Source organism: Halichoeres trimaculatus, unplaced genomic scaffold, assembly GCF_033239565.1.
Source record: "Halichoeres trimaculatus isolate MK-OKI-2021-1 unplaced genomic scaffold, fHalTri1.1 fHalTri1_scaffold_9, whole genome shotgun sequence".
NCBI classification, from domain to species: Eukaryota; Metazoa; Chordata; class Actinopteri; order Labriformes; family Labridae; genus Halichoeres; species Halichoeres trimaculatus.
The window spans coordinates 30693469-30707329 of NW_027437188.1; the positions used below are offsets into that span (position 1 = coordinate 30693469).

General features: G+C 40.2%; 1 protein-coding gene across 1 annotated transcript in view; it reads left to right on the forward strand.

Moving 5' to 3' along the window:
- The first annotated feature begins 943 nt into the window (after positions 1 to 943).
- The window catches only part of maml2 (mastermind like transcriptional coactivator 2), a 48160-nt gene continuing 35242 nt past the window's right edge, over positions 944 to 13861 (forward strand). The window contains exon 1 of the mRNA XM_074679981.1: positions 944 to 2246. Within this exon, the coding sequence (XP_074536082.1) occupies positions 1836 to 2246 (411 nt within the window). The 5' untranslated portion in view covers positions 944 to 1835. The remainder of the gene's footprint in view (positions 2247 to 13861) is intronic.

A 13861-nucleotide genomic window follows, 5' to 3' on the forward strand; every position in this document is an offset into this window, starting at 1 on the left:
CCAAAATTTTACAGAGTAAAAATAGTGGAAAAATATAATACAAATAAAAATTGGGCCATACTTAAATAAAATTTTACACCAGTGTGACTGAGACCTGACAGTGGCAGATAATGTCACAAAGTGTATTTGACTTTAACTATATGTGGCACATGTCTGAAATCAGTGTTTATTTTAATAGCTATGCCTTCATTTCCTCTTTAAGTCAGTTATATAAATATTTTTTTTAACTTTTTTTATTTATTTTTTTTTAACTTATTTTTGTTTTGTTATTGTTGAAGCTAGGGTTGAAAAATTAAAGAAATTGTCCAAGCTGGAAACTTTCCAAAGAAATGTATGGGAATAGACTTGGAATTTATAATAAGGAACTTCAATATAATTAGGGTAAGTATATTGTAGCCTAATTTTGTCTAAAATAACCACATTTTATGCAATTTAACTTGAATATCTTTGCTGTTCCTTGACCACATGGCAGCACTTTGCTGCCTGCAGGGCTACTGCGGAGGTCACACTACCTGCATGCTCCGTGCATGATGCCCACAGCACAGGATCATTAAAGACACCACCTGGGGACTATGTAAAGTCAAGTTAGCTTTGATTAAACAGTTTAGAATATTTCCAAATTTCCCAAACTCCCCACGGAAAGTTTATGCAAATTTAAAGGGAATTTTCTAATCCCTTGTTGAAGACACACCAACTTTCTCTGTTAATGTGTTTTAAATAATGGAAAGGAGTGACGCTTCTCTAAGATCTCAATTAGAGAGCATTGCGTTTCAAGCTAGAGGTATCATAACTAGTTTGCACGACTGCTCTGAGTTCATAATATAAATGTAAGACACCATCTCCCTGCCCCTTACAGCAAGAACCTTGCAATGGAGTTTAGATTTCAGTCCACCAGAGCGCGCTGCAGGATCCCGCTGCCTCCTCCCGAGTGTATCATGTCAGAAGAGGAATGTTCCTACAATGAGGGTCTGTGTATTGTAGTTCCGCTATTGCCTCGGTGCACCACACGGACAAGCGATTGTCAATGGACTGTGTGAGACGGATCTCAATCGTGTATGAAACGGGTCCCTGTGCCTCGGATGCGCGGTTTAAAGACGTGTAATCTGCTGCCAGTTTCTTCTTACCGGGACAAAAAGAGAGACACGGAGAAAGGACTAATTCCCAAAGAAAATGCCGTGAGTCTTAAAGTTCAGAGGATTTCTGTTTTTGTAGATTCGGATCCCTTCCTTACTTCGTCTTTATAGTTTCAGTGTAACATTTTAATAAGTGAGGCACGTTGAAGAAAAAGTAAGCTGACAATGTGCCAGCGATGTAGCTAACGATGAAACTGAAGTTGTGCGTGCTATGATTTTGAATCATCCCAGGGATTCATTTTGGATTTAATTTATCTGTTAGCAGAGGTCGAGTCGTTAAGCAAGAGAGGATTTCTTCCAGCTGTGAATTCATGAGCCTCTTGTGTTTGTAAATCATTTCAGTTTTAATTAGAAGCTCATCCTCAAACACCCCTGAGGTAGAATCACTAATAACATTCTGTAACATTTGGACTTTTTAATGCCTCTGGTGAGACCGAGTCTGACCTTATCTTACTTTGTAGTCCACTTCTTATCAGCACATCATTTCGTATCAGTTTGATCAGATAATTGTACTCGTTTTATCAACTATCAAAGGCTGCGTCGTGTCTCTCTTAAAGCTGACTTGTACGTGCAGTGTACTATTTTCCAATCCACATGGGATCATAGTCGAGTGTACGCCTTGGTTCCTTCCATGCCCGTACTGTGGTCCATTTTAAGCTCAGTGGACCTCAGTCTCGATACACTGGTCCAGGACGTGCGGGTATGGGAGAAGCGACCCCTGCTCAGGCTGCTGCAGGGACATTCGTACCCATGTTGGGTGTCGGTTTGGGAGCCATGCCCGGTGGAGTGGGCACCGGGCCGGTGGTCGCCACTTCCAGGGGCTCTGCGGTGCCCCAGCTGCACAACGCCATCGTGGAGCGTTTACGCGCCCGCATAGAGCTGTGCAGACGGCACCACTCCACCTGCGAGAACCGATACCAGAGGGGTCAGGCTGAGACCTCGGACCGGGAGCACGAGAGCACGCTTCACCTGCTCAACATCGTCCAGCAAGGGCCGGGGACACGGAAGACGAAAGGGAGCAGGGGATCGAACCAGCAACCTCCAGAGTACAGCAGGGTCAATGGAGAGCAGAGGGGCGCAGAGGGCGAGCAGAAGATCTCCACGCGTATAGCGGTAAGCTGTGGGAGGTGGTGGTAATGATTATGATGATTATCCTTGCTTTAAGTGAGAACAAGGTAATTGTATAACGCACTTTGGTGATGTGATTATTTTGATAATCAGGTGTCAGGCTGATGTCTCTTCTCTAAATGTTTACCTGAGAGTTTATTTGGCTTTCTTGTAAGATATTTCCCTGTGTCACTTGGCTTTGTCCAGCCATCCAGCACACTTACAGCTGCAAACCTACACCAATGGCACCAATCACCAGTGAAACTTCACTCTGAATGCTGTTGAATCAACTGTACCAGTTTGCAATATATTGGATAACACGGGATCACAAAGTATGTTTGCAAAGCAAGTTATTCAAAGGAAATGGTTTTTGGGGTCAATGGGCCATGGGGATGTTTCACATTTACAGTAAACATGTCTCTACCGTGCAGCTGATCCAAACACAGGGATGCTGATGCATTCTGTGGCTTGTTTAACCTATTTAATATGCACGCTATCTTGTTTTGCTGTCTAGATAATTTAGTTTCACCTATCTGTCACATACAGTAAAACTAGCTCGGCGTATGCAAACCTAGACTGTGTGATCCTAATCCAACGCTCCTCATCCCAGTCAGTAACTATCACTCTGTTCTTTGTATGCACTGACGAAAAAAAGTATTAGATGTTTCCCCACTGCTCTGTCTTTCAAAATCAACAATCACGAAAGTGGCTTGCAGCAAGCTTCGTGAGCCCATTCCAGAAATTCTCAACAGTTTGCATTCAAGCACTGCTCTTAAACCTCTGCTGGCTTCTTTCCCACTTTCTGGTCCATGCTCACGAGAAACAAACCATGATGTGATACGTTTTTTCTTTTTTTTTATTCTCAGGCTCTATTACTCTGGCAGTAGACACTTGATACAGTCACATTGTTGCCAGACTTTCTCCAGGATAACATATCATAGCTTTAAGAAACAAGTTGTGTTTTTAGTTCTGGTTAAAAGGTTCATTTATTTGTGGAATTTGCTGAATAAATGATGTGAGGACTATTAAAGGAGAAAACAGTTTGTATGTTCTGCCTTAGCAGCCTTACAGAGATACAACAAAGGGAAACTGAACTGTGAAACACAGCAGGACTTTCTGTGTGCCTGCTTGGGCTGATAGGACCGACTTCCTGTATGGCATCAGTTCAGGGCACAGCCAGAGAGATACAAGATTTATTTAGCTGTTTTCTTTCATTGGGCATGAGGGAGTTCAGCATCTCGACTGTGAGCAGCGTTTTAATATAATGTCAACATGGAGAAAGCTTGCAGATGTTCCTGCTTTGGATTTGCTTGAGATGTCGGATGGAAAAATAAACAATGTCATATTTTTTTCCAGTATAGCCATAAAAGGGCAGTGATGATTGTTCTGTCAGTTCATTTATTGTCATCACAGGGATTGGGCACAGAACGGCCTCTCTACTACTCATAATGCAATCCTGTTAGCGTACGCCTTCATCCTGACTTTATGTACGAGAAAAGTAGATTCTCAGCGATTTATTGTGCTCATAAAGCCCTGTCTTTATTTTTCTACATGGGTTGTTTTCATGCTGTTAGGTGCAGTTTGTCTGGATCATGATGAGAGGCAAGACACAACAACACCATGGATTATATTGACTGTCTAAAAGAGGTCAGGGAACATCATTATCATGTTCTGTTTCTTTTTTACTGATGTTGACTCTGGAGTTGCGTGTTCTACATAAAAGTGATGAGTGCTGCAAAATAGGAGAGAAGGAAATGAAGTCCTGGCGTACATGTTTATATCAACCCTGAGGTTAATATGTTTTCCTCAACTCATGATGATTGGGCGAAGCAGAACAGCAGCAAGTGCAGAATTTCCCTTCCACATGTTAAACTGTATCTATTGAGCATTAACACTCCAGGGAGATCATTTTAAACATATAAAAATGAGTATAACAGACAACTTACAATGTGTACTCTCTGGTTGTAAAGATTCACATCTTGTGTGCAGAAAGTTTCCGTGGTTTGACTCATTACATTCTTCTGAATTTAAAAGAAGGCGTCTACAATAGCCACATCTGTGCAGGTTATTGACTGTCCACATTGGAATTTGCTATGGAAATGTACACCAAGTGAGGAGCAAACAACACAATGGATTATGACTGGCTGGGAGTGCAGAGTGAGCAGCACTTAACAACGGTGCTCATTGAGACCAGATTAACCAGGGATATTCTTTTGGATGAAATTGTTGAAACAGGGAAGAGAAGAGATGAGAGCTTACTTATCCAACAACTCAGAAAAGGATTTCTCAAATGCTTTCATGAACTCATCAAAATCTTTTAGATATTCATGTTTTAGATTGTATTTTTTTTCCCTTCAATCTTCCTTTCATACCTGTATCAATATGCAGCGTTCAGCATAGAAATAGGTCAGAGTCGAGCTTGTAAAACATTAGTTCTGTATTGCAGTGCACATACATCTAGTTTCATCAGATCTGAATCCAGGATTCATCTTCCATTGTCCGTCAATCATACAGATAGCAAGTATGCAAACTAAAGGCTGAGCAAACAGTGATGTATCCTCATGCCATACGTTGTCATACCCTATTATCATGTGTCTAACAAATGGCTCACTAGGCACCTTCTTGAAAGATGTGCTGGCCATGAAACAGTTTGAAGCATAAGCCCCTCGTATAAATGTTTAGAGCCACTGAATACATTTCCTGCGTGTGTTTACTTAAAGTCAAACAGGCCTTGAAAAGCAGTAGGCGAGGGATGCCTGGTGATTAACAGTCCTCTGTTCACTGGGAGAGTTTTGTTATTTCCCGGTCTTGTTGCAGTGAGAGATCTGGGAACTGCAGGCCAAGAGCAGCTTGTGCTCATAAAGACAGGACTCTGATGTGTTTGTTATGTTTGTACACTTTCAATAAGACAGTATGTGCACTACTGCACAGGAGCTGCTCCTTAATAGCAAGAGCATGAGGGGGACTGGTCATGTGAGGGTGGAAAATGGCCTCATCACCTTTAAAACAGCATTGCTAGAAATCCCAGTCCAAGCATTTCTGAATTACATTTTGTTGGTACAGCATGAGTTACACAATTATCAGTTAGAGAGAAAAGTAGAAAAGAGTTAACTTTGCTTAAGTTCAGCCTTTTTTAATTGATATGTGTGTTTTCCTAGTCATTATGTGGAGGCAAAAACATCTGCTTGTGTTGGATAGACAGGTTGAAAAGTAGGGATGTCCCTAGACTGATTTTTCGACTTCTGATATGATTCGATTTTTTCCATGACGTATTTTGCTGGTACCAATCCGACACCGATCCGATACTCCGTTTGGTGATTCCGTGTAAATGACGACTCGTATTTGTTGTATTAAAGTGAGCCCTGTTGGTACCTCCACGCAACACTCACTTAACAAATGTTGCAAGACCCTGTTTTACTATCATTGCTTTCCAAAGAAAAATAGTCCCACACAATGGACATGTTTGCAAAATGGTTTGTGTACAGCAGCCGTAAAGCGTGACAGTGCTGAAAACACGGGACAACCCGATCGGCTCAGATCACATAACGAAATCCGATACTCTCCAATCCTTCAAAAATAGCCTTATTGGGCGCCATACTGATCAGTGTATCAGATTGGGACATCCCTATTGAAAAGTGGGCAATAGTGATGTGTTTCAGGTAGAGCTGTCCCTTTAACACGTTAATTAGATTGATTAATTACACCGCAAATTGATGAGTTTAGAAACTGAGCGTGAGCTGCCTGAACTTTTCTGACTTGCAGCATCTTGCTATGCCTCTGTCATCTCACATCTGCTCCCCATATCCATGCTGAGCTCTCATCCAAAGATCGCACTGCTCTCAGCCACAGTAGTTTACAAGCAGGATTTTAATATTGGCCAGTTGAAAAAATGTGCTTTTACAAATCTTATCTTCTTTGTATATGTATTCAATTATTCATACATGTAATGTAATAATGTAATGTCCTAGAATTCAAATTCTTTACTTGGGGACCTGAAGCAGATATGAAATTAAAATATGATTAATTAGATTAATTAATGCAAATCCTGTATTTAATTCATTTATTTTTAACCACCTGACAGCACTAGTTTCAGGTTATTTGTTCAAAAAGGTCACAAACAAGAAAAGTTTGACAACCTTTGCATCATTCATACATGGTAGGCAGTTATTAGAGACTTAAAAAAAATCTCATCACTTCCTGGATTGTTATTCAAAATTAAAAGCTAAAATCAAAAACTGCACAGTTTTTCTTTAGAAGTAATTATACTGAGCTGTGAAAGTTAAAGATATTTCCATCCTGCTATAAAGTATATTTTTTGACACCTTTTTGTCTGCACAGACAACAAAAAACAAACAATCATCCTCTTTAATCATCCTTAATGCCTAAGCTGAAACCACAAGCTGACCAGTCGACTGACAGCTTATTGAGATATAATAAGAGAAAAGAAAATCCTTACTCTCATGTGGTCATGTATGATGGATGAAGAGAGTGTGAGAGTGGGTAGGGGCGTGCACTGTAAGTGCTTCCTGGCATACCCTGTGTGGCTGCTGAACTGCCTGAATCAGAGCTGCTGGTGGTCTGATCTCAGACAGGCTCGGCTGTGATGTGAAACAATTAGCCCAGGTCCATGGGGGCCACCCACAGTGAAGCCCACAGCTCTACCCAGCCCCGTGTATGCAGCCAGCCAGGATCCCTGTTCATCCCATAGATTGCTTCATGTTGTCATGGGAAGGTTAAAGTTTCTCATACAGGAATAGCTTGTCTTATTGGTCTGAATTACTGAAAACCCTCTTTAGTGAGGTGCTGTTTATCGACGGCGCGGGCTACACTGAGGGCCTGATGTGATTACGTTTTGTCTTTTTGTGTCGGCTGTAGCTGAGAGCGGAGTCGAACATCTCACAGTGCCCTGATTAAAAGACATTAAGACAGGCCTGCATATGCTGTGGAAAAGCCATCTTTTAATCTCCTCCTTCTATTTGGGATTAGTGCTCATTCCAAGATATGGTTTAAATACGGTCACAATCCAATTCTTCACAGACAAACATCATCGTGTGGTGGGGAGTATGAAATTTAAACCTTTTTTATTATTTAAATATGAGTCTTCCTATAAAAATAACTTGAAAGTGAACATCCCAGTAATTTCTAAATGATGTTTTCAGGTGTGGTGTATTTGGGTGCAATACTTAAAATAAGATTGTCTGTTTGCTTAAATGATAATTTTAATGCGACAGGGACAATTTGAGTTTTTTTTACGCTACAAACTTGACCAATAAGAAGATTTTAATAATTGAAGACTTTGGATTCTGTCTCACAGTCCACTATAGATATAGTTTAAAGGTTGCAGATTCTGCTCCTTTTCTGCAGTTTAATATGGATCATTGATGTCTTCATGAAATAGTAGTAACATGTTTTGGTCCAAAAAGCCAATAAATCAAGCACAGCAGCATTGTTTCCAGGCTCTCATAGCCCCTCTGTTCAGAACGCTCTGATTTAGTGGGCGTGACCTTCACATGTAAATGAGCCATCGCTGATACCGCCCCGCTCTTCTGCGTCACTGAGAGCGGCGCCACGAGCTCTAAGTGCACAATGTTTAGAAAACAGTGAAGCTTGTTTACGGTAACATTACAGGCTAAAACAACAGGCTTACCGCAGCTAAAGTTTGCATCCTAGGCTAACACAGAGACAGGGGGAGCACTGAGGAAAAGCTCTTACATCTGCTCCACAGCACACAGCACACAGCATTTAAAATACTCACATTTCCAGAGTCCCAGGTTTGTTGGCGGATGGTTGGTAATGTGCCTGTACCAGTCTATTCGCTAGCCCTCTGTTGAACTGTCCAAAGTTGGAAAAACAGTCCGCCGTGAAGTGACTAGCACACACATGCACAGTTTTACTGAGTGTAGCTGGCACATTTCCTTGATAAATGAACTCTAGCGACTTAGTCTTGTCTTCTTCCGAGATGGAAAGCTTGTGCATGGAACTATGTGGCTGTTTACAGCCAAAAACAAAGCAGTGATGGCTCTTCAACTTTGGCATTCTCCAGCAGCGGGGAGGGGAGTGAGCGGGGATTCGGGGGTATCTGCTCCGGTGGACCAATCAGGTCAGACTTGCTCCTGATTGGTCAAAAAAGGGAATAGCTGACATTGGCAAGTCCCCAAAATCTAAACAGCCCGTTTTAGGTCAGGATTTTACATTCACAAGCAATACTAAGTACAGGTTTTGTCATTAAATATCACATTTTGTGGGCTTGGAGGAAAGCCAAAGACCCACAAATTTCACTAAAAGACTTAATAAAGTGATTTTTGCACAATATGGGACCTTTAACAATTAGTTTAGAAAAGTAAGTCGTGATAGGGAGATTAACTTTTTGTTACACCAGTAGTCCTATTTACTTGCTTAGTGAATAGTTCCTGTTTTAATTTGGGCCAAAACGTGGCTGCAAAGTGAGAATTAAGATTTCTCCACCCATGTTGTGTCTTCTAATTGACACCACATCAACTAAAGAGTCATCATTACATTAAGCTCAGAGAAACAGCAGCAGTAGCCTTTCACTGACACACACAGAGCAGATTTACTGGCTTATGTAATAAAATTTAGGACCATGTAACATTATGTTCTCCACATTCCACAGTCATTTCTGAGGGCAGTTCATAAATTTTAAGCCCCAACTAGTTCTGTGTGAGTGCAGGGCTCAGCTTTAAGGAAGGAGGGAGTGGTAGGTTGCTATCACACACACACAACACTGATGCTGTGGCTTTGTCAGTTTCCAGGAAATTACTGCCTCTGGAGGACATTTGTTTGGACATTATGTTGATTCTGACTTAGTTAATAGCTACTGTATCATCTTCTGGCTAAATCGTCCATGAAATGAATGTCTCTATCCCCCAGTAAACAAAGTTTTATGATAACATCAGTGTACATGCATTCTAAACAACTTGGCTACACATAAATTTTGTGATTGTGATTGCTCCGTCCTCGAGGGAGAGCAGGGTACAAGCTTCAACAAGATTCTCTGTCACTGGCCAACGCAGACGCCAGATTTTTAAGTGGTACCAAGCAGAGTTTGCTGATAGCTGACATTTCTCAGGGGAGCTTTATTTTTCAATCTCTCTGAGTTAATGACTACGTTTACAGAGCAAAGTGTGTTTTCAATCTCATAAACTACGGTCCTAATATCATCCAATTTCACATAAGTCAGGATTTTCAACAAATCATCTGTTCTCGTTTGGGGATGTTCGAGTGTGTCAAATGAGATGGTAAGAGTTCTTAGAAGCGACTCCTTTTTTAACAACAACTTTAGATGGTGCAGTGCATGCTGGGTTTGAATATGTCCCTGTCCATCACTCCTTTGCTTCTGTACCCTGATAAAAAATATTTATGCCAGAAAACACGCACAGCATCTCGTCAGTCCACTAGAAAAATGCATGTTAGGTATAACCATAAAGGTTGGATTACATATGAGCTTTCACTAGTTGTTCAGTAATTCAGAAAAGGTTTTACTTGAGGCTCCAGCATGTGGAACTTGTCCATTTGTCTTTGGTTTCATTTCCATGTCACATTTATATTTATTTTGCAGTTTTTTCCTTTTAACATATCCTTTTGGATGTCAAATTGACTGAGAGTGTAAGGAGTTTAACCATGCATGTTGTTTTTTTAAACAACAGATTATGCTGGGCTTGCACTGAATCTCCTTGTTTTAGCTAAAAAACACTTGAGACCTGATCTCTGCACTGCAAAAAACCAAAATCTTATCAAGTGTTTTTGTCATATTTCCATTAGAAAATGTCTTTTTAGACTTATTATGAGCCACATTCACCTGACTAGTCCAGAGAAATGTCTTGTTCCAAGTTGTTTAAAGACAGAAATGAGGTCTGAATTGCTTGTAACAAGAAAAAAAAATCAGCCAATGGAACAAGAGAAGTTTACACGAAAATTTGCTTAAAACTAGAGTTATGTATTCATAGAAGTAACTTTTCTCTTGTTCCACTGGCAGATTTTTTTTAACTTGTTACAAGCGATTCAAACTAGGGATGGATGCACTGAAATTAAGATTTGTGGCCGAAGCTGAATACTGAATATGGAATGCGGATGCTAAGTTAAACGGGGCCCAATCTGCCCTACAAGCCTCCGAAAGTCAGTTTCCTCCACAACACTAAACGGTTGATCATCCAAAGCCATGAACTCCATGACTTTCTTGCCCTGAGTGAACTTTTTCGTCCTCAAAGATGTCGGCCACGGACAGAGTGGGCGTGCTGAGACAAGACGCTTTCCTCTTCGCTGATGCAGCCGTCTCTATCTTGTAATCAGCATGCTTTTGGCGGTATCTGGCTTTTAAATGGCAAATTTAAGCAGTAGTGTTAAAAGTCTTTGCAGAGGAACCCCATCTAGATAGTTTTGTTGAACACTCTTTACAAACTGCAGTTCCTTTTTGCTCTCCAGCACTCTAAAATATCTCCACCCCGCCGACATTTTTCCAAAGGTGAGAGGTCACCATGTCTCTGCGCTCTGTTCAATTCCATCATTGCGTCACACACTACAATTTGGCCTTGCTTTTAACTCACTTGACCAAAGGCCAAATGTGGCATTTTTGCAATAGTCAGTAGAATATATTCGGTTACTGAATATTCGGTGCATCCCCAATTCAAATCTCATTTTTGTCTTTAAATAACTTGAAATAAGAAATTTTTCTGGACTGGTCATGTGAATGTGGCTCCTAAGTCTAAAAAGACATTTTCTACCAAATTACATTTTTGCAGTGTGACGAACAAAAACCTGTCTAAACTTTAATACCAACACTCTCATGTATGGCTGGATGATATTTGAATGTTAACCGTCAAGAAATAAAAGTACACCAAGTTTTTTTTTTCCCAAAAGACGAGGTGTAGCAAACGAAGCGTCAAGTGGAAGCAGCAGCACTGCTTGGAAATAGTTCTGAGTGAATCTGGGACATCTCTGTACCTGGCAACATTTGCATTACCATCTCCTCCTGAAATGAGCACACTCTTATTCCTCTCTGGATTCATTTAGATTTTAACAAGATCCATAATACCAAAAACGCACGTTGCAAAAAAAAAAAAAAAAAAAACACAACAGGAGAAGAAGAGGAGAACACATGAATCTGCGAAAACTGAAGTTTCCAGACACGCAGCAGGGCAGCGAGGATGTGTGTCAAATCAAAGGATCATCTAAAATACTGTATCTCTAGAATTCGTGCCTTAAAAACCCCCTCATCCGCCTTCCCTCTTCCCACTCAACCACCCTCCTATCCTGCCTCACACACAAGCATACAGACACACTCACAACCTAGCCTGCCGCACACACCTCATGTATTATTCAGAAGCCTGTGTGTGTCTTTGAAGAGTGCTGCTGAAATCATGTAGTAGACCCATCTCATCCTCGGCCTTCAAGGGCTGATACAGTATAAGCGTGTACATGCTCAGAGCAACACGGGCCTTTAGACAGTCCAGGTGGGCCAGGTCTGCTTCCCTTCTGAATGAAGCATATAATAGCTGAGCCTTTAGGGTATATTTAGCCTCTGGTTTTACTTGAAGTCCTGCCCGTCCCAGGTTAAAAGCCTTCCCTCCGTAGACTTCTCATTGCTGTCCTTGGCTGGGTCCTCTAGCAGCGCTTGCAAGGCAACAGCTTTACCTTCAGACTCCATTTCAACATTGTCAGAAATACATTATCAGCATGAACCTTGCAGCTTTTTCCCCTGGTGGTTTGGGATGTTTTTATGTCCAATCTTCTGATTTATACACAGCGTAGTAATGAATAACAAGTCAGGAATTGTTTGTCCTCATGTTGTGAGCAAATAGACTCATCTGTCAAGTGCTGGAGCGATGAAACATTGAGCACAGTTTATCAATGGAAGATTGTTCAACAGTAGAATTCATTAATGTTGAACTTGTAGGATAAAATGAAAGTCTTGTCAAAAGTTATTCAGTTAAAAAAAAGGATATTATTCAAATACTGAGACAACTGGACACAGGATTAGTTAAAGTCACACTGCAAAAAACTGAAATCTTATAAAGTGTTTTTCTTATTTTAAACAAAAAATGTCTTATCATATTCAATATGAGCCACTTCAACTGGTCAGTCCAAAAAATGTCTTGTTTGAAGTTATTTAAAGACAAAAATGAGTTCTGAATTGCTTGGAACAAGTAAAAAAAAATCTGCCTATGGAAAAAGAGCAACAAGTAACTTTTCTCTTGTTCTATTGGCAGATTTTCTTTCACTTGTTACAAGCAATTTAGACCTCATTTTTGACTTTAAAATAGAGATAGACCTATATGGATTTTTGAGGGCCAATACCGATACCGATTATTAGTAGGCAAGGAGGCCGATAACCAATATTTGAAGTCGATATTCATTTGCAGTCAAAGTGAAAATATAGGCATAAAAATGTTTGAACATTACAAACTCTAACACTTAACTGCAATCAAATGCCTTCAAGCATAAATTTATTAAACAGCTCCCAGGCTTAGCAGCATATTTTATAAAGTTAAATGAAAACTTTAAAAAATAAATAGCTAAAGTTTTCTACAGTAAATATTTTTTTTTCCAAAATTTCAATGTAACCTCAAAAAAACTGGACAGAATTATTTGTGCTGCCTTTTACAGGCATGTTATGCAGTTGGATTTATTTTCTGTTTCAGTTTTACATGACTGATTTAAAATGACCATTTAGGGCTTCCATAGTGTAGACAGGGAGAAATTCTGTGCAGAGAAGCATCAGAGTCAAAATAACACAGCTTTGAATGGGTTTCATATCTGCCATCTGATTTCAAAAAAAGGCCAATGCCAGTATGCCTCAAAATGCCAAATATCGGCCCCAATAATCATCCCAGCTGATAATCCGTCCATCCCTTCTTTAAATGGCTTGAAATGAGACATTTTTTCTGGACTGGTCAGGTGAATTGGGCTTATATTGAGTCCAAAAAGTAGGGATGCAACAATATGAAAATGTTGGCCAATACCGATATCCGATGTTGATATTGCTGCTATGGCTGATAACCGATATTTACCAATATCAATATTGGTTAAACAAAGAAAATCTGAGATGATGTGTGGAGGTAGATCAGAGAGAAAGAGCGGTGCAATTGTGAGAAAAGATGACCATGGGAAGGATCAAAGGATGCAGTGCCCGAGATGAACGCAATCAAAAAAGTATGTTTTGTCTGCTTTTTGGATCAAAAACAGGAAGAGAGGCATAAAAGAAGAGGGTCCACTTTCATAGGTAGTTTTGGTGTTTACATAGTCATAGAAAACAGTATTACTTGGGTCTTGAAAGATCGTTCAAGATGCTCTGTAAAGGGCCGGCAGCTAATGAGTAAATACCGGCCTACTTTTACACATCGGCTGATACTGATATTGATACAGATATTGATACCGATATATTGTGTATCCCTACTAAGAAGACATTTTTTGTTAAATAAAACACTTGATAAGATTTCAGTTTTTCCCAGAGCAGATGTATAATTGTGAAAGTCAGTTCCAAATTTGTTGCATCTTTGAAATTGTTTGAATTCATACTCCTCCAATTGAAAATTAAATCCTGCTGTAGACTCTGGTGAATATGCAACAATACTTGCTCCATGTTATGAATATGTATCACCCCAGGA